This window comes from Marmota flaviventris, chromosome 9, assembly GCF_047511675.1.
Source record: "Marmota flaviventris isolate mMarFla1 chromosome 9, mMarFla1.hap1, whole genome shotgun sequence".
NCBI lineage: Eukaryota > Metazoa > Chordata > Mammalia > Rodentia > Sciuridae > Marmota > Marmota flaviventris.
In genome coordinates, this window is record NC_092506.1 from 91244693 (window position 1) to 91269693 (window position 25001).

The window sequence follows — 25001 nt, forward strand, 5'->3', positions numbered from 1 at the left end:
TTCAGCTTTGATATCCATTAAAACCAGTACCAAAACAAATGGAAATCATAACCATATCTTTAGATATTTGTACCATAAAGTATTAAAACAAAATTTCAAAACTAATTAAGCACATTTTATCATGTGGTTTTCATGAAAATATCAATAAATAAAAACATCCGTTACTTGAATCAAAGTGTGAAATATGATTTGTCAAGAACTATGTAATGCTTTGAACAACCAACAATAAAAATTAAAAAAAATAAAATAAAAACATCCAGTATTATAAGGCATGCAATATTATTAGATCAGGTTAACAGATTATAAAACAGTATTTTAGAGAAAATATTTTATTTTTACCAAAATAAAACACACTTAAATATTATTTTCTACTTTCAAATTTACATATTGTTTCATATCCAAATATATTAATATATTGAAATGATTGTGTGTGTGTCTGGATTCTCATTTTTATTTTGCCAAAAGAAGAATGAAATAAAAAATTGAGATAGCATTGTCATCTCTATGTAGTATTAAAGTCCTTCATAAGATTCAGGTATGCACAGGATGCTTTGTATCTTCTTTGTCTATAATCAATTGCTTTGTCTATATCTACATGCTTTAATACTTGTTCTGGAAGCATTTTGGTTGTTTTGGTTTTGTTCATTTTATTTCCTCCAATTACAAAGCAAGTTTCACATCTCAATGGACCTTTACATTTGTTGTGAAAGTAATCTCCTTATTACATACACAATTTTTATTTTCTTAAGGTATATTTTATCCTTATTTATTTGTGGCTTTATAAAAGGATCTCCCAAGTAATGACATTACATTTGTATACTGCATAACATATCTCCGCCCATACAATTCCTATGAGGAATATAGTTGTCAACTTATTTTATAGCTGCCCCACCTACTATTTCAGAAAAAATAATGTGATAGGTAGATATACTAATCTATTTTTTAATAATTACATATAAAGTATAAGTAATTTGGTATAATATTCATGTGCAACAGATTAAAATATACTGGCTTTTAAAAAAATCTATATTCATTACTTGTTTGATGATTTTAAAGGCCACATAAAACCAGCACCACCACCATCACCATGGCAACACCACCACCAAACTTTAATTTGAATAGTGTTTGAAATAAAAGCATGCAAAAGAAATAAAATCCACCTATGATCCCATATTCCCCAAATAACCACTAATGTATTTTTAGATATGCGTCTGATTTTACATGTAGAATTCTATCTTAATTCACACCATCTTACGCTTTCTTATTAAAATTCTTTTTCATATTCTTCTAGAGTAAAGTAAACATATAGAAATAATGTCCAGATATAAATGGTCCATATGGAGGTACACTGTCATTAACACTTTATCTACAATCTCTATATTGGACTAGAGTTGTGCTTAGAAAATACTTTATACAAGACTGTGTAGGAACAGATTTCTGTGGGAAGGACCTTCTTGACAGAAAAGACATTACGGAAGGCCATAGGATAGTGTGACTAAATACATACAACTCAATCTTAGGTGCTAAAAAGGGAAGGAGAAAAAGAATCAGAAAATAGGCGAGGGAACATTTAGGATAGGACTTAAACCCAACAACCAGGGATGCATATGATTAATAATAGACACTCAGGAATGGAGGAGTGACTCTAGTGTAAATCAATTACGATGATCACATAACTAGTGTATCTACCTTTATTTTCTTTCTTTATATTTAATTTTTTCTAACAAAACAGATATTTATATTTGTTAAACTAAAATAGGTAAATATTGTTCTAATGTTGTTACCATAGCATTGTGTCATTTGTGTTTCAAATGTTATTAAAATTTCTTTAAAAATGTAAATGTATATATTTTTCTTACCTTAAAGTTGTTTGAACTTCAGCTTAAGTCACAGCCAAGGCAAAGATAACTGGTAAAAACAGTTGGTTTTTCTCATAAAGATATATGAGAAATATAGTCTAAAGAACACAGGCTTTAAGTCAGAAAGACATTATTTTGAATCCCACTGTCCTGTTACTAGGTTTAAGACATGGAGCTTCTTTTAGTCTTTTTCTGCTGCTGCAATTAAAGGATCTGACTGACCAGACAATTTGAGAGGAGGTAAAGTTTATTTGGGGGCTCAAGGTTTCCTCCAGGCTAGAGATGAGGCTGAACATCAGGGCAGAAGAGCGTGGCAGAAAGAAGCAGCTCACATTATGATCAGAAAGCAAAGAGAGAGAGGTCTCCACTTGCCAGATACAAATATATATCCCAAAGCCATGCCCTGCAATGAACCACTTCCTCCAACCACACCCCACCTGCCTCCAGTTACCAATGAGTAAATCTCATCAGGAATTAATTAACTGATTAGATTAAGTCTATAACCCAATCATTTCTCCTCCAAACCTTCTTACATTGTCCCACATGTGAGTTTTGCGGGGACATCTCACATCCAAACCATGGCACAGCTGGATTTTTAGTCCTTCTAAACCCCAATTTTCTCATCTCTAAAATAAAACTAATGCTACCTAAACCAAAGGACTGTTTTAATAAATAAAAATTACATTCTTACAGCAGTTGCTTCATATAAGACAATTATAGCCATCTGTTTTATTGTTCAAACTAAAATTAAACTTAAAAAGATTGAACATGTATTTTGTGACATTTATAATGTCATCAAGTCTCCATCTACTGTCTAACATGAACCAAGTTAAGAAAAATGGCCTGTGACTTAATAGGCGATATTCTATTAACAAGCCAGGGGGAAGCTCCATTTTAGGAACTAGCACTGGGGTACAAGAAGATCCATGTTAAATTTAACAAGCTCCCTGCCTGAAACGAGATCATGTTAGGGTTTTGTTTTTGGTTTTGTTTTTCTATTAACAAGGTTCCCACCATAATTTTCTGTATTCATGTTTATGCATGTTTATATACTTGTATCTATGTTTAGAATCCTTTTATAGGTAGGCATCAATGCCATGATGGATAAAACTCTTTTCTATTCATTCTCTCAGGATATTGTGATCCATAGGAAATGTTTTAGGAATACATGGTGAAGTCATGAGTGAATGAGGGGAAGACTGCCAAGTTCTACTCAGTGACCCCTTTCAATTACAGTGACTCCAGAGAGGAATGAGGAACATAAAACAAGAAAAGTAATTTTTTGGTGTAATAAGGATTCTCGTGGTCCTGGAAGAGAGATACTTTATCAGCATTAAAGTCACACACAATGTCAATCAGTTTCATGGAGAGACCATGTGAGGTAGATAGATGACAAAAGATTAATCAAGCAACTGCTATAGGGCAAGATTAGTGTGCTGATTTCAAGTAAGGTTGACAGATAGATAAAAAGGTAAAGCAATGCACTCTGTGAAGCACCAGGGTACTGTTCCTATCATTGGAAAGTGACAGCAGCAAATTATATGAAAATTAAAATGTATCAACTCAAATGGAGGAAAAACAAAACCATATACACATTGAAAAAACCAGGCCCTGCAAAGGATGATTTAGCTAATAAATACATAAATTTATTAAATTGTTGATATCAGTCTGAATATTGCCTTGACTTTTTATAGAACAGAATATCATGAACAAGTTCATCTATTTGTATTAATGTCTATGAAATTCAATGTTTTGGGGGAAGGCAGAAAATTAACAATAATAGACATAGCTTTTTGGTCATTATCAGTGACTGAAAACAAAAATATGGTATCAAAATTTCAATTGCTTTTGGAAAATTTTGGCTTAATATCATAATAAATATATTTTAATTTATGTGGAACAAGTTTTCTTAATATTGGAGAGTGAAATTGCAGATAAACTAGAAGCAAAACCAGAATGAATGTTGTAATACTGTACTACATATATCCATATAAAATGGATATATGTAGATGAATAAACTGAAAAATTATGTATGTATACATAGACTGATATATATTTACATACATACATATATGCATCTGTGTATCTTTCTCTGTGTGTGTATGTGTGTGTGTGTGTGTGTGTATTACCTAGAACTGTCTTATGTGAGAAAAATCTGAAAGGAATGGCAGCCTAGTACACTGAACAAACCCTTGTCCAGACCTTTTATTTTGTAAAAGGAAACAGGTCTCCTTAGATAATAGTTCATACCGGATGATTCTGGAACATCGTGTAGAAGCAACAAGCATGAAAATATTCAAAAGAGGAAAGGATTCCAACACATCAATAGCTCCCAATGTCCAAATTTGGACCAGTATGAGCAACCACATACCCTTGAGATCATTCCGTAATGGTAAATAGAGGTATTTCTTTTTCCTTGTGTATAGGAAACTATACTAGGTGGAATCATCTAGGTAGGACATAGGTTAGTAAAATAGCCTCCTACCAAAAGGTATGTAGGTTGTTTTATGTTTTGTTGTGATTTAACACTGCTGTAAAATATATTTGTGTATAAAAATTTTGTAATTTTGTGTATGTATTTAGGAAAAAACTGAAGGTATGATTTCAAGGTCAAAGAGCAAATCTTTATGTTCTCAGTTTTGTTCACATGGTCATTTCTCACTGTGACTCTAAAGTTTCCAAATTTCTGTTTTATTATAACTCATTGTATCACTTTTACCACACTTATGTAGAGATTTTAAAGCCTAAAGTAAAAAATCTGATCATCTCACTTCTTTGCTCATAATCTTTGTCGTCCCCCACCCCAGCACCCCTTCTATGACATGAAAACAGAACTGCTAAGACAGATGGTTCACAACCTTCCCTTGCTTTCTGGTCTTACTACCATACAACTTGAAATAACAGTGTCCAGAAAGATATACAATATTTCATGTTCTGCACCTAACTTTTCTCTAACTGATAATCTTTACAAATGCATAAAAATTCAGTTTAAATTTTCTTTTCCTGTAAGTTCTTCCTGAATTCCCTCCAGGTCAGAGAAGATACTGTTTTGCTCACATGGCACACTGCACCTTCTTTTATTAAAACCTTGATCATGGTTTTTCTGTCAGTCTTTAATAAGAATAACTTATTCTATGACAGAAGTGGGCAAAAGTTTGCATGTATTCTGTTAGAACAGAAAAGTTAAGTAACATCCATGAGGGCTTGTCATTTAAGCCAGATGTTGATAATTACCCTAAAAGCCCAAAGACATTTGAGTAGATCATACTATCTTTCTCAGTGTTGTGAATTCTTCCAATTTTCTTTTGAGCTCCCAGACCCTTCACTAAACCATAAGCTCATCGATTCAGTAGGATTCTTTTTTTTACAATGATAGCACAGTGTCTGAAATTAGAAAATTTGACTTCCATTGCTAGCTTTTGGCTTTATCATTTATTAGCAAATAAGCATAAGGAAGAATTTTAACTTAGATGGGTTTTCTAATCAATACAATGATACCTAAAGTTCTCCACAGATAACGTGTAAGTGTACATGTGAGACCTGAGCACATGTACATTATGGAGCTTTCATAAATATGGAGAATCTTCTAAAAATGGCGGAGATTTTGTTTTGTTTACCTTTTTATTTCAAGTACTTGGACAGTAAATATATGAGAGGTGCTTAATATATGATATAACTCTTACATGGCAGAGAAGGAGAGGTATTCATATTAATAAAGTAAAATAGAGGTAATAATTGATTGGCAAAAGGTAAATTTTAAAAAGACAGACTACTTTATTGGAAAAATAAAGTTGTGTCCTGTGTAGTCATATAGGTGTCTTCTCTACATCTGGATAAGAAATAAAGCATGTCCTGCATCAATAGCAAAGGTGTTATTAACATTTGAGGGCCCGGACCTTTTAATTTGAGAATAATAAAAGTTAATAATTGCATTTGTGAATCAGGCAGAGCTTCACTAGTTACCCAAGCAGGTGATGAGTTGAAAAGTTTAGAGGGTTTTGAAATTTTAATTTAATTTAAATTCAACTTGAATTTTATGTGGCCTATTTTATTATCTTCTTATAAGAGGAAACAGAATGCTATTATTTGCAGCTTTGGTTTTCATACTGACAGAAATGATAAGAAGGGAAACATTTCAAATCCCACTTGATGTGCAGGACTAAAACCTCATAAACTAAAATGAAAAATGTATGATTTGTGTATTCCAATTACTCACAATTAGGTTGTTTTTGTCAGAACAATCTGTGATGAAGTGTAACAGGAAAATGAATAAATGACACAAAAAGATGTTATTTTAAAAACAAAATCCAGAGTTTAGGAAATAGAAAAGCACTCTGGAGTTTTGGCAAAGATTTTTAAGCATCATCTACAAATTACAAATACAGATAATTGGTGACATTTAATAAAAGAAGGCATGGGCTGGAGTTGTGGTTCAGTTCAGCGCTTGCCTAGCACATGTGAGGCCCTGAGTTCCATCCTCAACACCACATTAAAAAAGCAAATAAATGAAATAAAGCCATTATATCCAACTACAAATAAAAATATTTAAAATAAATTAAAAGGAGGTATGCATATAGTGTCTCAATGGATATGGGTGGAGGCTATCCCAAAGTGGGACTTCTGGATCATACTGCACTCCTACTTTTTGGTATATAGAGGACTCTCCATACAGTTTTCCATAATGGCTATACTGGCACATATTACCACTAATAGTGTAAAGGGTTCCCTTTTATCTACATTTTTGTCAATAAAAAATCTCTGAGAGTAAATTTCAAACATTCTCAATGCAAATAGTGATGAGTATTTGAAGTGATGAATATGCTAATTATGTAGATTTAATTATTCTATATTGTATTCATAAATTATAACATTGCATTTATCAATTTAAAAATAAAAAATAAAAACTCAAAGAAAGGAGGCTTGAAAGAATAAACAAAACTCATATTTCATAATGACTTGGGGGGGGGGGGTTGAAAAATTCCACATTTACCATTCCATTTTCCTCTTTTCCCAAACATTACATCAGACAAACATAGGCTCTGGCTATATTCTTTTGAAAAGAATCTGTACATTTAATGGCTGTCAGTTTAATGGCATTAGGCATTAGGGAACCTCAAAACATACAGAGGAAATACGAAACTTGTTATTTGTTCCTACCACAGTTATCACAGGAACATAGTCACCTTCTCTGGGTGTGGCAGGGCTTCCACCCATGACAACCAGGTGAAATGACAATCTTAAAGGTGACTCTGGGAGGAATGTAGACCTAGAAGCGTCTAGGATAATTCATTTTCATTTTCTTCCACACAGTTAAACAATTACTGACAACAATGAAGTATTTAAGAGTTCCTGGAGTGACAGGGAATAGAGTGTGCATTCTAGAGCCCCAGCCACAGAGAGGTGTGCATGAAAAACACTCCATTTTTCCAGGAGACATCTGTGCCTACCTCCCCAAGAACTGGCCTTGTCCATCAGCCTTGCAGGGCAGCAATCCTGCTCCTGAAGTGGGCCACGCATAGAGGGAAAGGTGCCTCTTAAAGGAGCCCCTGGAAAGAAAGGAGTAGAGTCTTTTTAATGGCTTCTTCCACTTTACACTTCACACAGTTCTTATTCATAGTTTTGCCTCACATCTTTCAAAGAACATGTTAGAAACCCCGTCCCATTTTCATTTCTCAGTCTTTCCCCCATCCTGTTCATTATCCTTAACTTTGCGCCTTGAATTAACCTTTTCCTTCCTTCTCTCTTTCCTAGGATATTTAAACTTCTCTGGATCTTCCCCCAAGCCTTATGTCCTCCAATTCTTTCCTCCTTGGCCCGCCGAGGTTTGACCTCTGCCCCTTTTCTCTTCTCTCTCCCTGAGCCCCTTCACCTCATCCATTCCAGTCACTGGCTCTCCAGATTCCCGGGCTGTTTGCTGGTGAGAAATCTTTGCTGCAGAGAGGACCGGAGTTCCCCGCGCGCGCAGCCCAGTGGCAGAAGAGGGCTAGGCTGAGAGGGAAGGCGAGGACTGTAGAGGAGGGAGACAGCCCGCCCTCCCCGCGAGCCTGCAGGATGCGGCAGGGGACCGGGGGCACGGGGAGGTACTAACCCCCACCCCCCACCCCCAGCCCCTGATCCGGGCTTACAGACCGGGTTCGCGGGTCAGTTTCCTGCCAAGTGAAGCAAAGAAGCAAAGGCGCCGAGGGAGAACTGGGGGTGCCCATCCCTAGAGTCAGTCCCTCGGCGAACGGGGGTAAAGGAGAGAAGAAAAAGGAGTCAGTGAGCGAAGAGGGGAAGGAAAAACCTGTCTCCAGACTGGCTCCGGAGCGTCGGAGAGACTGGGGCGCTCCGGTGAGCACCCACCTAGTGAAGCCAGCTGAGCCGTGGGCAAGGGGCGTGCAGAGCGAGTGCGCGCTGGGTGAGGGGACACCAGGAGGGCATTGAAGCCCGGGGCTGGTGCAGACTTGGGGGGATGTTAGCGGGTGAGAGCTGGGGAGCGCGTGCGGCGCCAGCGGCGCCAGTGTTTGTGTGTGTGTGAGAAAGCAAGGGGCGAGCGCGAGTGCAAGTGAGGCAAAGATAGAGCGCATGTCTCATCCCTGCGAGCAGCCACTAGACGCTCCACCACCATCTTTTGCATGTGCAACATTTGCAGTCGGACAGAAAACCTCTCCCAGGGCTATGGAGACTGCGGGAAAAATCTGGCAGCTCGCGATGGATTGCTAAAGGGAAATAGTCGTAATCGTAAACCGCCCAAACCTTTCTTCTTTTCTTTCTTTTTTTTCTTTTTGGTTGTTTTTAATTTTAGCGCCATCGTCTTCAATGCCTCTCTGAACACCCTTTAGGAAGAGTGTGAGAGAAAGAGAGCGCGCGCCAGGGAGAGGAGAAAAGAAGATGAGGATTATTTGCAGACAGATTGTCTTGTTATTTTCTGGCTTTTGGGGACTCGCCATGGGAGCCTTTCCGAGCAGCGTGCAAATAGGTAAGCTCTGTTCCGGTGGGGTGTGCATGGAGCTGGTTGTAGCAGATACCCTCCGAAAGTGAGTTAAATGAGTTGCTGATAAGCAATTCGGGGAAACCCCCAGCAACTACCTTCCCTTCTGCTTTTCTCTTTTTTTCTCTCCTTTACAAAAAGACTGCCTCTTGGTGCAAGTACCTTTTGAATATGAACACCCATCTTTCCTCAGACCTTACCCTATTTCCACCTTGGGTTCAAGTCGTTAAATCGGATTGGAATAAGTTGGGGGAAAAAAAAACCTTAGTGGGGGTTGATTATATTTTGTGTATTTCTTTTCATCCTTTTCTCTAAGAGCATGTAGAGAGGTCGAGTTTTTTTTTTTATTATTTTTTTCAGAATTATACTTCTTCTTCACATGCTGAACACCACAGCTTTCTAGCTATTACAGAAAGACAGGGCAAAAAAAGCGTTTCCTTCGCACTCCCTGTCTTTTCTTGCTACCCTTTAGTAGATTCCAAAGTTAGATCCCTTTCCAGGAACCTTCTCTTCTTTTATGTTGTTTTCCTCTTAAAGCTTTTGCTCTTATTCCTCTACCTCCTCTCTATTTCCAGGGACCCCCCAACCCCTACATCCTTGGCTTTTCTTGCTATTCTCCTCTCCTGTCTTTTAATGGGACGCAGCTATTGAATTTCTTCCAGCTAAGCCCAGCCTCAACACTGCATCATTTCTCATGGACTGTGCACAAAACAGAGATTAGGCTGAGTCCACGAGCTGCAGAAAAACAAAGTTCATTTCCCCTTTCTGATTTCCCTCTATCCTACATGTCACCACAGCCCATCATTTCTCTATGATAATGTAAATCTCTTTTCCGTTCATCTGCATGTCTCTTAAGAGAGATGCCCTGTGCTGGCTGATGTAGCAGTGTGCTGGGAATCCTGGGGAGGGCAAAACACACTAAATGGTCTCAGAGGTCATTGTGAACATGACAAATTGGAACATGAAAAAGCTGAGCTGTCCTAAAGACTAAAATACTAAGCATGCACTTTAGTGACAAAGGGCAGTCTCCCAAGATGTGGCAAAGATAGCTCCTTGATTGTATGTGCTTTCGAGTGGCAGATTTGACAGTGTTTGGGGTGGGTATAACATTCACAAGAGAAAACAGTGAATGTGCTTTTCCTGCTATTTTTAATAGGTGGTCTCTTCATCCGAAACACAGATCAGGAATACACCGCTTTTCGATTAGCAATTTTTCTTCATAACACCAGCCCCAATGCGTCGGAAGCTCCTTTTAATTTGGTACCTCATGTGGACAACATTGAGACAGCCAACAGTTTTGCTGTAACAAATGCCTGTAAGTAAAAGATAAGTTATGGATAAATTGGAAGATAATTTAAAGGAAGGAATGGACTCCCCTTCCTCTTTAACATTATTAATGTTTTATAGAAAGAAATTCAAGATTCCTACAGTTGCCTTGTTTCAGAGACAATTAGAGTTAAAAACAAAATTTGGTCTTAGGGATATGCAGCTGGTCTGTCTCTCCTTTTCTTCCTTCTTTTCTTTATTTCTTGTCTGGATATCCAAGGCAAATTCTCTTTTATGTGTTATTCTATAATCTAAATGTGACTTTAATGAAAACTGTACTCCATCTAGTTTTTTATTCATTTCCTTTGGTTTTTCTTATTTGCTTTTCACTTGAGTAAGCGTATGCTTTGCTTTTAAAGAAGACACATGCTTCTTTACACTGGTAAAGGCAATGGAAGGTTGCTAATAGTGAGAAAGAGAGGGGAGTGTGTTGTGGAGGATATATATTTGAGTCGGTTGGTTGACGCTGTCGATGATCTGGTGATGTCACTTGAGGCTGCCCTGCTCTTATATTCTGGGTTGTAAATGTCTCTTACTATCACGTAATGCATATATTCTATGGATAACTCCATGAATCCTACCTTGAGGCCAAACCAAATTAGTCTCTGATCCACCTGAATACACAAATCAACCCAGCTGGATATATTATCCCATACATTGAAACTAAATGGGTGATCTCACCTAATGCTACAAGGAAACAGTTTTACAGTGCTCACCCATCAAGATCCTATATGACTAAATGTACAAAAATACCATAAACTATGCATTAATTTAAAATACTCAGAAACGTGATCAGTCGATAGCATTGTATTGCCTTCTCATGCTTGAAGGAAGTGCAGATTTAAAATGTTTTCTCAGTTTTATGTTAATTTACCATTGCTTGAATTCTATATACTAAGATCATGATTATAGATTAATACATATAAGAATGGTTTCCATATAAAATTTTGCATACTTTCATAGCAGCCATAAAATGTTTAATCAGAATTCTAGAGCATTTTTATTATAGTAAGTTGGGACATATATTAATTTAAAAAATCCTATTAGTACAAGAAAGTAACTGAACAAAGAAACAAGTGAAATTGAAAACAGAGTTTTTAAATGTTTAGAGGAAATCTATTTTATTAACTTATATATCTTAATTCACAATTATTTTTCATTGGTTCATTTAACAAATATGAGCACTTTTCCTTGATTCTTAAAACTTAGTTTTATAGAGTTTGAAGCATTTGACAGTTTTATAAAATACCATAATTATATTATTTTTCAGGAATGCTATAGTTCCTATGAGTACTACTTAAAAGTAATTTGTTTCATTTAGTGATAAAATTAATATTATAGCAAAAGGGAGCTGTTTTTAAGCTCAAATGCATACAAATTAGAGCTAGTTTTGTGAATAGTGAGTTTTATAGAGTTTTCAAGTTATTTGTTTTATATTCCAAGTGTTGAAAAGGGATGCCAACACTTCAACTAGTACTCAGCAAGTACTCTCCTTAACACTTGAAAATTAATTGTCTATTTAGATATTTTTCTCATGTCTCTCCTAAGATTCTGTCAATACATGTTACTAGTTTTAAAAACAATTCATATTCCAAATATATGTGATGATACTTTGTCAGCAGTATATTATTTTTTAAATATTGTTATTAAATTTTGAATGATTTTCTTAAAAGTGGCAGATCATTTAGTTTCATTTTGTCTCATTTTTCACAAATTAAGATCTTCAATATACTGAAGTTCACACAGTGACTTCCAGCTAGGTAAACTATGAAGTGCTAATTCTTTCCTCCTCCATATTTGTTAACCTAATTTGTGACCATTTTAACTAGTTTTATTTTTTTATGTAACAGAAATATATATGAAATAAGATATTATTGTTAAATGGCTTGTAAATATGAAAAACTGATAGGAAGTTGTATATGTAATTTAAAAAAGGAGGAAAATCATGAAATATAGAGAATGCTATTATTTAATATATTTGCACTGAGAAAATTAAAACAAGTAAACTTTAAATTTGTTTTGAATCCAAGTATAGCACAATGTCAGTGAACTCAATGATTTTGTGTAGGATTAACAAACATTTAAAAATGTAAATAATGGTAAAAAAGAAAACATCTTCTAGTGAAGAAAATGTTAATTATTTTAACAAATGAGTACACTATATGTCCTCAAAGCAAATCTAAGCTGAATTTTGGGAAAATCAATGGAGAGTTTGGGTCAGGTGATTGGTGTTTGTTGAATACTTTAAAGGATACACACGCATGATTTTCCAGTCTAATTAAAGGTGAAACATAAGCAGTAAGTGTAAGATAACCTCATGGATCAAGCTCTCTGCCTTTGGATACGAAAGAGTATAAGTAAGTCTTGAAATTGATTATCATGAAGAATTAACATTGAACTTTTCTTCACTGTGATACAGACTAGATTTTCAGATTTGTCTTGGATTAAATATAAAGATAGAATAAGTGGCCTATTAGATTTATTTTCATGCTGACTTTCCTATAGTTGCTCCTTGTAAAACTTCAGAGTGTAGTCTCCTTGTGAATAAGGGCCAGTATACAGGTTATGTTTAAATATTTTATAGAAAGTACACTCACTCAAGACAGATTGAAGAATAAAGTGTGTTGGTCACCTACTGTACAAATATATTGTAATGCTGTTTTTTATACTCAAAGTTAAATTAGTGCTCTGCGAAAAGTGTAGGCAAAAAACTATTTTATATGTAGGGTTTATATAATCAGAAGTCCAAAACTGATTAACTCAAACTTACATTTCAGGTCTAAATCCCAAATTGCTGGAGGAATAATTTTAGCTTACTCTTTTATTTCGGTTTCAGCGATATTTTTGTACAATTAAAATATTGTTTTTCTTTCTTAGCTATTCCATTGTTGGAAAGTCACACTTTGCTGATTAAACTGAAATTATAAGACATACATTTAATAAAAATTATGATCTATTTCATTAACAAAAATATAGGTATAATAAATATTCTTTGTAATCAAATTTTAAAATGTAATTAAATGTACTTTATTGTGATTTATACAGAGTGACAAAAAGAATATTTTAAAAGTGAATTCAATATAGGAAATTTATTTTAATGAAAATATTGTACAATTGTACTTGAGATAGATATTAAAGTGACTATCTTTGCAGACAAACAATCCAGTTATAATAATGTCTTTTCCAAAAATGCTTGAGACAACCTAAAGTAGGCTAACTTAAAAAGTATTTTTTAGTAGTTAATGAATAGAGATATTTTGGTTTGAAGGATAATGTATGTTAAATTTGACCAAAAGTGATAACTAAAATATAAAATTATGTCTATCACCAAACTTTTTAAAAGACAAAAATACTTGAGACATTGCTATTATTTGTTTAATCCAGCTACATTAAAAATTTGACAAAAAATCAATTCTGTAATAAGGCAGTCTCTATAAAATGAAATCTACACATATTTTGTTTCTATATAATAATAATAATAATAATAATAAAATATATAAATAATATTTTTAAATTTCAGGTGGGTAATTGGAAATATATAATAAATATATCAAGTACTTACATGTTGTCATCTTCATAAAAGAAAAAAAATATAGACTAGTTCCAACTTTTTAAACCTTAACAGAAAGGAACAATATTTTTTTCTCTGATTTTTTTAATGATGTGTTTATTTTATATTCCTTTTCTGTCAAAATCTTTCTTTTCAACTGTTTAATAGATTGAGAGATTGCAACAATCACAAACCCACTAGATATTATATTCTAGAAATGATGAAAAAGTCTTATTTTTACAGTAAGGTATTAGTTCTCTTTTTCTGACCAATTTACTTGTCTAAATAATCCAAAAGAGTGATATTTTTCAAAATAGCCTGGTATGTAAAATACAGTTGTTTAGTTAATTTAGGAAAATGTGACACTATACCAAATTGATTTTGCGGGATTTTCCACTTATTTGGTAGGTATGTAATAAAAACTCACTGAACTTAAGTGTACTAAGCAATATAATATTGGGGGTTTAATTCAAATCTTAATATTGTTGTATGTTCTCCTTCCAGAAACAGGGTGTCCAAAACAAGCACGCTAACAGTTTACACTATGTTACCATAATACATGCTAAAGATAAAATTCTATTTCTGCAAAATTGATAGTAAAGATGTTAGAATTAAATATACTGTTTTGCTTATTTTTAGGGAAATAATGCTGTGACTCTACTGTGACTCATATTAGGTTTCCTTAATTTGAATTGAGAGCAACATCCTATGTTGATTTGAAACTGTTCTTTAGTTTTATAATTTTTATCCATTCTCCATAATTTTCCATCCTGAAATTAATGACAAGATGAGTCATATTTCTATGGTTTGTCCCTTTCTTAAATGATAAGATGATGTATAATTTGCATTGATGTATTTCAGAGTTGTCACAAGATTAATCTTTCCTAAAACTTCAGAAAAAAAATATTTGTTGTTTTCAGTCTGGCTTTCCAGTGTTATTCATTTCCCAAAGAGAAAAAGAATTTACTCCCTGGCATTAGAAAATCAATCAACCTATCTATCTATCTATCTATCTATCTATCTATCTATCTGCATAATTTGAAGAGTAGTATTATTATTGTTCTGAATTTTAAAATGAAGAATACATATAACACACTTCATAACCTCACACAACTCTTAGACTGTCTTCATGTACATGATTTTATTTGACCCTATGTGAATCTCACAGTGAGACAATCTGGGAAGACAGGCATTGTTTTGTTGTTTGGCATGTTTTGTCTCAAGGAAGTTATTAATTTGCCAAAGCCTATGTAATAATAGTGCAAAGCCAAAGTTCAAACCTGATCTTCTTACTTCCATCCTAGTATCCTACTGAGAGGCCATACTGGTGTAAGAAATATAAACCTTCATTGAGATTGCATGAATTAAGGAAGAAAAAAAAGAATTTCCATTTATCTTTTCTCTAATTTAATTGCAACATTTTAAAGAAAATAGGGCAAGACAGTTCTGGGCGATTTATTCATTTAATCACATGATAGTGAATGATATAGCGAAGGCTGAAGTCATATTACACAATGAAGCCATCGGTTCATTCTTTAGATAATGCATACAACTATATTCATTAAACACTTATCAAAAACAATTCTATTCAAGATACTATACTAGAAAAGGAGAATACAAAACTTATAAAAGTAGTTGCTGCCCTCAATGAGCTCAGAACTCAGTGGGAAAGGTAAACAAACCAGTTGTTACTGATTACAGTACAGTAAGGTAAAATGCTCTGACAGAAAAACAGAGTACTATGACAGAGAGGAACACTGGGAGGATTATTACAACAAACTTGACCTGGCACCAGACAGGATGATGCTGTCTGATCTGGGTGTTAAGGCTCTAGTTGAGTTATTGAAGAAGAGGGAGGAAGGAAGTCATGCCTGGCCAAAGGAATGGTACATGAAAAGGCAATAGGAGCCAGGTGGGTGTTGAATGACTGAATATCATTTAAACTGGGTGTAGTATTGAGTATGAGGAGGAGAGGTGTGCTAAGGGATGCAGATTTGTATAGCTACAGAGGATCTATAGCTGTGGCAAGGAGATTCTTTGGAATAAAAAAGGGACTCATAAATTATTTGAACAGATAATGACATGATCAGATTTATATTTTGCAAAGAACAAGCTGGATGCAAGAGACAGAATAAATTGGAAGAGGACAAAACAGAAAGGAAAAGCCCTGTTAGTTGTGTGTCGAAATAATACAATTTAAAATGATGGATGCTTGGATAAAAGTAGAAGCACCGAGAAGAGAGAAGAGCTCATAGATCCAGGAATGCAGAACTTTTGACAGAACTTAGTGATTGATTGGATGTCTCTGTGGAAAAGTGGCAAAGAAATGAGGTAAGAATAAATGATGGTTTCTCAGACTTCTGGCCTAGGTGAATATGCTTAACTAGTGGTACTAATCACAGAAAGGGATATCCAGGAGAAGAAGCCGATTTGAGTGTGGAAGATGAGTTTCACATGACCACACTGGTTTTGCAGTGTTAAAAAGATATTTAGAGGGTGATATTCAGTAGAGATGTGGGCATGAATGTCTGGAGCTCAGGGTTTAGTCTGAACTGAGGACAGAGGACCGGCAATGGCTAGAGACACGAGAATGAATGAGCTCATCCAGACTGAGCAGCAGCAATGAAAGACTGTGGAGGACCAAATGCCAAGAAGTACCAATAGCTAAGGGGCTGGGAGAGGAAAAGGGTAAAACAAAAGCAGCTGAAGGAAAATGGGTCAGAGAGTTCAGAGGAAATTGAGGCAAGAGTGATTATACAACAGCCCAGAAGGGGGCAGAATTTTAAGTCAATAGTGATCAACCATGGCAGAAGCTTCAGAGTTCAAATAATGAATTGCAAAGAAATGTGTAGTATCTTGAACATAAATCTTTGTTTTTTCTTTATAGTGTTCTTTTGTATTTTGGCCAGGAAAAAAAGAGTTGTCTTAAGACCATGTAGATTCAATTTATATATAATCCTTTGTATATATATTGGTTCAGAATACTTTAATCTATTATTTACAGGGTGGGGTAGTCTTCTCCAGACCTTTGAGTCTGATATGTTTAAATTTGCAATCTGAGAGTAGTTGTTTAACATTCTGAGCTTTTTTGTTGTTGTTGTTCTTCTCAACACAGGAAAACCACACCTACCACATATAAATTTTATGAATAGTAAAAAAGTGAGTAATATTCCACAAACAGATAGAACTCAATTAATTTATTTCTGTTTCATATGGAGTAGACTTTTTCCTGAGCAAACTTAAGATTTCAAATTACTTATATTATCTACAGATCTATAGTAACAGAAACAGCATGGTATTAACACTAAAACAGGCATGAAGACCAGCAGAATAGAACAGAAGACAGAGAGACAAACCCACATAAATACAGTTATCTCATACTTGACAAAAGTGCCAAAAACATACATTGGAGAAAAAGTAGTCTCTTCAACAAATGGTGCTGGGAAAATCAGAAATCTATACGTAGTAGAATTAAATTTAATCCCTCTCTCTCACCCTGCACAAAAAATCAACTCAAAGTGGATCAGAGATCTAGGAATTAGACCAGAAACCCTGCACATACTAGAAAAAACAAATGTAGGCCCAACATTCCTACATGTCAGCTCAGGAATTGACTTCTTAATAAGACTCTTAAAGCACAAGAGTAAAATTAAAAATCAATAAATGGGATATTTTCTATTATATTTTGACAAGGCAATTTGTTTTGAATGAGTATGGTTGATGTTTCATAGAAACTTTTCTGACCTCTCAGTTAACTGTTCATTTCAGTTGACTTAAGTCTGAAGCTGTATTTGTCCAAAGTATTTTGAAGTATATGAGAAGGTAAATTTATCTGGGATCTATGAACAGTTCACAGAGGATTATTTCACTGGTAGATCAAGGGAGGAATATGAAGTCTTCTAATTTTAGGCACAGTTGTGTGTGCTTGTGTGTAGTGTGTGTTGTATTCATATGTATTTACAGAGAGAGAATTTAAACTCCTTGATGAGCTCCAGTCACAGAAAGGGCCCAGGACTACAGTCCTACAAGAGACACACTTAAGTTAGATTAACAGCTCTTCATTCCCTTTGCCACTTGAGAAACAAAATGGATTTTATTCTTAAAATCAACTAGGAATTTTTCCAGAAAATCTATCCCTACTTGTCATCTTGTGATTTTTACTCCTTCCCTTTCTATCAAAAGTACTACATTTCTACCTCAGCTCCTTCTATTTTTATCCCTATTTACCTTTGTCACCATCACCACTCTGGGAACACTGTGTTCTTGAAGGTCATGAATGCTTTACAAATTAGTAAATCCAATTGTTGTCTCTTAGTCCTCAGTGCCTTAGAATATTTGCAGGATTTGCTGATGGCACCTTGTTCTTTGAAACTTGTGATTCTTTTATGTCATTTGTAATGCAGCACAAAAATTTCAGAGTTCTAAATAGCAACACTCCCATTATTGCATATTGCCAAATTCATGTCATAAATACCACCATGTGTAAAAAATGACTAAATGACACTCAACTGTTATACAGTGTTGGATGCTTCATTAGTTGTCCAGCCTATTGGCCAGCTAATTTTTTTATAGGAACAATATTTGATTTCAGAATAACTATACATTTCACAACTATTTTCCTGAGCGAAATATTCTAAGATGTGCTCAGCTGTCAGTTTTTTTTTTAACATGTTTTTGGATTCCACATGAACATGGAGTTGATAATTAAAAAATATTAGCCTAAGTCAAAATTTTTCTAGTCTTTACAGCATCATCATTTATTTCCAACTTAATAAAAATGCTATATTGTGAATGCAATTTTCAATGTTATATTATAAATAAAAGGCGAAAAATATTCAAGATTTATAGCATCATTCAATAATCTATTTCTCCAGATAGAGCAAAATTTATGCCAGAAGCTGTAATCACTGTTTGCTTCTTTTTATTATATACTTATTCCATAATGTATTCTTCATCAGTAACTTTAAAATTTTTATACTTTGTGCTCTTCCCATTTTTCATATTAAAGCTAACAAATACTTCAGGAAATTTTAAATAATTCACACATCATAAAAAGTGAGAATATTTTTAATTCTACCACTTGGAGACAATCAGAGCAAACAGTTTATTGTAGATCTTTCTGTATTTCTTTTTTTTTTTTCTATAAAGACTTAGAAAGATAAGAGTAGTATAAAACCACCTGTCGTGGTGGCACATGCAGCTTGGGAGGCTGAGACAGGAGGATCTCGAATTCAAAGCCAGCCTCAGCAAAGGAGAGGTGCTAAGCAACTCAGTGAGACCCTGCCTCTAAATAAAATACAAAATAGGGCTGGGGGTGTGGCTTAGTGGTTGAGTATGCCTGAGTTTAATCCCCAGTACCAAAAAAAAAAAAAGAGAGTACTATAAAACTAGGTGAATGAGGGCACACTTATAATCCCAACTCCCAGAAACTCTGGAGGTGGAGACAGGAGGATCGCAAAATCCAGGCCAACTTGGACAACTTAGAGAGGCCCTTTTTCAAAATGATAAATAAAAAGATCTGGGGTTATAACTCAGTGGCAGAGTGCATAGGGGATCAATCCAGTAACACACACACACACACACACACACACACACACAGAGGAATAGCAGTATAAATATAAACTGTTTTACATATTTAGAAATGTAAGTATTTGATACAAAAGTATCATTTTATACCTATATTTTACAATGCTATATTTCACTTAATCATAAAATTATTTCAGTTTATAAGAACTATTTCATTTTCTTTTATGGTTACATAAGTTGCAATTGTGAGAAATTCATATGATTAATGTACTCTATCTTCTATCAACATTTAGATTGTTTCTACATTTTTTATATTATAAACAGAACAGCAATAAAACTCTTTGTGAACCTGTGTGAATATTTCTTTAGCATCAACTGCTGAAGGTGAAATTACTATCTCAAATTTCAATTTTTGCTTTTAATAAATAATATAGTCTCCTTTAAAAATGCTATTCAAATTTATGTGGGAATAATTGTTTTTCTATGACCTGCCAACACTAGCCATTATCAGTCTCTTGAATTTTCACTTGTCCTGATGGGTGAAAATGACATCTAATTGCTGCTTTAATTAGCATAGTTTTGATTAATAGTGAGGCTGAGAAAATTTTCCTGTTCTTAAGACTTGTGTACCTCCTTCTCTGTGAACTGTCTGTTCTTCTTTTGCCATTGAAAGTTTTCTTCATTTGTGGGAGTGTTGCACATACTCCAGAAATTAACTCTTTGCCATGTATTCTTCTACTTTTCCTTTGGCTTCCATTTCTGATATATTTTTTATATAGACAATTTACACTTGTATTTAATCAAATATGTGGCTCTTTCTCCTTGCAACCTCTGGGTTTTGTGTTAAGATTATATAAAAGCATTCTATTCTTAAAGGTATCAATAGATTATCCTACATTTTGTGGTATATTTGTGATTTTACATTTTATATTGTTAATATTAACTTTTCCAGAATATATTGTCTTATGTATGTTGGAAATCAATCTTCATTTTTTTCTTCACTGTTTATTTATCTTTTCCAATTGCTTTGAACTGCTGCATTTCTGCACAACTTGTGCCTTTTTTTGACCGAATTTGAACTTGTACAAAAATTCTCAATTTTATCTCTTTGAAAGTTCTGCTATCTGCTGTTCTTTACGTACCTACCTTTTCCTGACAGTTCTATTGCTGGTTTTGATACTTTTATTGCTTGTTTATTACTCCTAATTCTTCCTAGTTTTTTCTTCTCTCTCTCTCTCTCTCTCTTTTTTTTTTTTTTTGATTATCACTCACCATCTGACTAAGTCCTTTTGCTTCTATATCCGAAGTATACCACAAATATTTTCACTTTCTGCATTTCTAACCCTACCATTCATGTACAAGTCAATGGCACTACTTCAATGGTTTCATAATTAATCTCCTCGTTCTATACTTTGCCTTTCTCCAGCTGCTTTATATATTTGAGCCAGGGTTGCCTTCCTGAATTTAAAAGTCAGAGACTGTCTTCCTGACATAAAACCCTCCAATTGCTTTTCATTCCTTAATGTGAAATCCCAGCTTTTCTATGTCTTGCATTATTTGACTCTTACCTTGTTCTTACCATGGTGGAGTCTACTCTGGTCTTCTTTTCTTCATGCCTTTCTTCATTCACTTTTACTACACTCCTCTGATCCAATTACTTACTTCGATAAATTTTTCTGAATCTTCAGGCTAAGGTCAAATATCAGCACCTAAGAAAAACCTTCCTGACTCACCTTTCCAGCATAAACCCTCCCACAACAAAACCCCATGTATGCTATTTGAGACTACAATCAAATGATTAACTTTACTTTTCTTGCAATCTGTAATTACTATTTTTATCTTTTAACCTATATATCATTTATATTTTCCACTGGAATAAGTGCTTTCAGAATAAAGGGCTTTGTTTGATTTGTTAAATGGTATGTCCTCGTACTGGTCACTCAATGCCTGATACAAAGCAGGAATCAACAAATATCAATGCATGCATGAATGAGAAATATGTAATGAGTTTTCTCTTTATTTGTTTTGGGACAGCCTTAATCTAACACTTTTCATGTGTACTCTTAGAGATATCAAGCAAAGGATAGAAAGAAAATGAGGAATCACATCCAAAAGAAATGTAACATACTTTATCTTAAGCATTTTTTTCTCATTTGTTTCTGTCAGATTCTATTTGTAAGATAAATAAGTAAGAAAGAAGTTGGGACCATTAATGCAGATTGATGTACATGGTGCTAGCCAAATGGCTCTTAGATAAATTTAAGTCTGGTAGAGGAGTGTTCTATGTACTTATAACATTTGATGTCTGCTGACAAAAGAACTTGAGAATACCGATAGCAAATACTTTGAAAGTAGGAGAGAGCCCAGTTGGGAAGCCAGGTGAAGTGGTGAACACACTCAGGAGTCCCATCTCACACATTGACTGCTTCCTTAGCACTTAAAGTTCATGGAACTTGAAGACATTTGTACAAAGGGGTTGGGAGTCAAATACATAATGTCATTCCCAATAGTTCAGGATTTTCTTCATTGTACCTTCTCTCACACATTTCATTATTGATTAGCTTTCATGGCCCCTTATCCTTCTCCTGTTTGAAATTAACTTATCTTTTAGATAATTACTTAATGTTTAACCATGTAGACAGTCTACCCGGGCAAATTTGAAAGACATTTTAGATTTTTTTTTTTTTTTTTGCTCCGAAGAATTAGAATCAAAGGAAAGTGATTATTTTTTTTTCCCTGAAAAAGTTTGCATGCCTCCTCCTTTCTAATATAATAAATATTTTTTTATTACTCTTACATCCAGGAAGCTCAATACCATATTTTTAATTTAGTAACAACATTATTAATCACTTTAAATATTTTCTTTGTTTTTATATATTTGACTTTTCTAATATAAAATATAACATAAATACTTTCTATTAATATGCATATATGTATCTTATAAGCAAATCATTTTCAGAAAGTAACACATAGGTATTATAGTTATAATTAAAACAGTCTAAATGGATCCCATTCATTATAGATATTGGTCAGAATTTACTTGAATGGTCAAATCTCTGTATCCTGTATACTCCTTAGAAAATGGATGGTGGGTAAACACATAGAGAGTCTGTCTACTCCATTAGGCTGTGAGTTCCTTGACTGAAAGGATGATACCTTGTTAATATTTTCACCATGAGCGTCTGCCAATGTGTAGGGAGCATAAATGCTCCATACTCAATAATTGTTTGCTGAAAAATTGTTGGAGAAAGGAAAGAAGGGAGACAACATATTTCTTGATTGGAAGTTGGTAACAGCTCATTCTTAACCTGAATTTAATAGCACAAAAATAAAACTAGTTTATTTTCTATGTGACTCACACCCTCCACATTTTAAAAAGCAAATATTACATTCCCCCTCACTACTTTCCTAAGCTTAATAGATTTCTATAAAACATAGTTTCTAAAATCATTTTCATTTAAAGTTATAGGTATCCTCTAGATTTGCCATAATTTCCCTCAATTATAATGACCTAGATTACCCTCATATTCCTGTTATTCCTGTCCAGGGTTGCTTAAACTCATGGATATTATCTGATATGAAGTGTCCAGGTGAGAGTATGAATTTCAGTTATTTAGGTATTGCACACATAAGGTTAGCACTCTGTTGGTTCATGTTAAGATTGTGGTCATTAAAACTTCACATTCTGTTCTTTTTCACACATGGATCACTACAAACTACCCTTCCCATGGGGCTTTTTAAAATATATACAATGAAAGACTTTATATATACATTCTTAATTTTCACCTTGCTTGGAAACATTAAGACCACCCTCAATGTTAATTCAATTAGCTATAAACTATTTAAAATTCTATGTGACTCTTTATTATTATCTATATTGCTGATTAAAATTCAAATAGGTTGGAATATAGGATAGATATTAGATGACACTAGCATTTGAATCAATACTTTTAGATATATGTTGGCAGTTGAATGTGAATTCTCCTAAGAATAGTTAATTTGATCAAATATCTTCGTATTACACATTAAGATTGCTATTTCACTGCATTTGTACTTTATAAACATTAAAACAAATGAATACAGAAAATCTTGAAAAAAATGTCTCCTTCAACCATATAGGATAAAGGATGACTCACATATTCTCTCTCTCTCTTACACACACACACACACACACACACACACACAACTTTTAGATTGGAAAGAATGTACAAATGATATAAAACAGATACTTCATACTAGAATAAATAAATCTTACAAATAAACTTCAATAATGTGAAAAAACTAAAATGAGAGATATAGTTCTATGTAATAAATAAGCTGAAGATAGTAATATGGAAAGCATTTTAAACTCAAGCTAGCTAAGGCATTTAAAATTTTTGAAAATCAGTTTGCCACACACAGAAGCCATCAAAATTGTGAATTATTTGATACCATGAACAAGGAAAAATCTCTAAACATGAAATTCTTCATGAAAGCATTACTTAGTAATCTTTAGTTGGGAGATGATTATATTAATTAAGACCAACCAGACTATTGAGGAAGACTGTCCATTGTAAAAGCTCTCCAACTGACTTGTGTCAACGGTTCTGATTTCAATAATTCTTTCTATGTATGCAGAGACTCTTTGAGTGTGCTTCTTTTTAGTATTTTATCTTGGGTTTGCTTTTCTTTCTTTTTCTTTTGTTTTTCACCCCTTACAGAAGTACCAGTGTCATAGGGGAAGAAAATGCTCTTGTCAAATGCAAAAAAGGATGTCCTCAAAGTACCATAATGATTTCTGGAGTTCATAGGTCTAGTTAAGTATTTTCTAAGTATCAATTATTTGGAGGAACATAGATCTTCCACACCTTTCCTGGCTAGTGTCTAAATAAAAGCAGGCACTTTGTCTTGGAGGAAGTGGAACGCCAGACCTTGCACAGATGTTTGGCAATCTAGTCAACTAATGATATGAAAAATCACTTTGGTTGATTTTTGTCCCAATATGTTCTCTGTTTCTTTATCCTGACTTCTCATTTTCCCAAACTCATAATGTATTGAGAAGATTCAGAAATTATGTGACCCTACTTGGGCCTTGAAAGATGCATGAAATTTGCCCATGTTGTGAAGAGAAATACAAGTATTCCAGGCAGAAAAAGAGCATAATAGCAAAAAAAAAAAAAGTGTAAATGTTTTTGGATGCCTCTGGGGATCAGTATGTGTCTGGGTCTGGAGAGCATAGTAGGGTGGCAAGGTTTGGCAGGAGGTGCAGAGAGGAAGGGTAGGAGGGGCATATAGCAATGAGAGGTGGTAGAGAACCTGGTTAACTGCTCTGTAGGCCAGGGTGAGGGTGCTGTCCTTTATTCTGAGGGGGAAGACAGTAAGAATTATTCTGAGCAGTTTATAACATAATTATATTTGTGTTTTAGAAAGACTTCCAGCAGCACTGTTCATCATTCATGTATATAGCAAAGCATGGCTCCTTTCTCATACCAAATCCTACACTAAGAAACTGTTTGCTAGACAAGAAATGCAATTGTGTTACTTCAGCTGCTGCTTGTAAAGCCCATTATTGTATGTGTTCTGCTCGCTATTTTTCAGTAAGAACTGTTATATTCAGTAACAAATACTTAGCTTATAATCTCAAACATGTATCTTCAGAATTGCAAACCAGATCTTTTAAAGATTATAAACTGTAAAAGAGCTGGCACTGCTGCGATGAAATAAAAACAACAACAACAAAAAGGTGAACATTGCCTACACTATATGTAAAGTTAATTAAATCCCCTTACTG

General features: G+C 34.2%; 1 protein-coding gene across 3 annotated transcripts in view; it reads left to right on the forward strand.

The window, feature by feature from the left end:
* The first annotated feature begins 8729 nt into the window (after positions 1 to 8729).
* Gria4 (glutamate ionotropic receptor AMPA type subunit 4) overlaps positions 8730 to 25001 on the forward strand; it is a 354313-nt gene continuing 338041 nt past the window's right edge. For all 3 annotated transcript variants that reach the window (XM_027930549.2, XM_027930548.2, XM_027930551.2), the window contains exons 1-2: positions 8730 to 8817; positions 9986 to 10144. In XM_027930549.2, coding sequence (XP_027786350.1) covers positions 8730 to 8817; positions 9986 to 10144 — 247 coding nt within the window. The remainder of the gene's footprint in view (positions 8818 to 9985; positions 10145 to 25001) is intronic.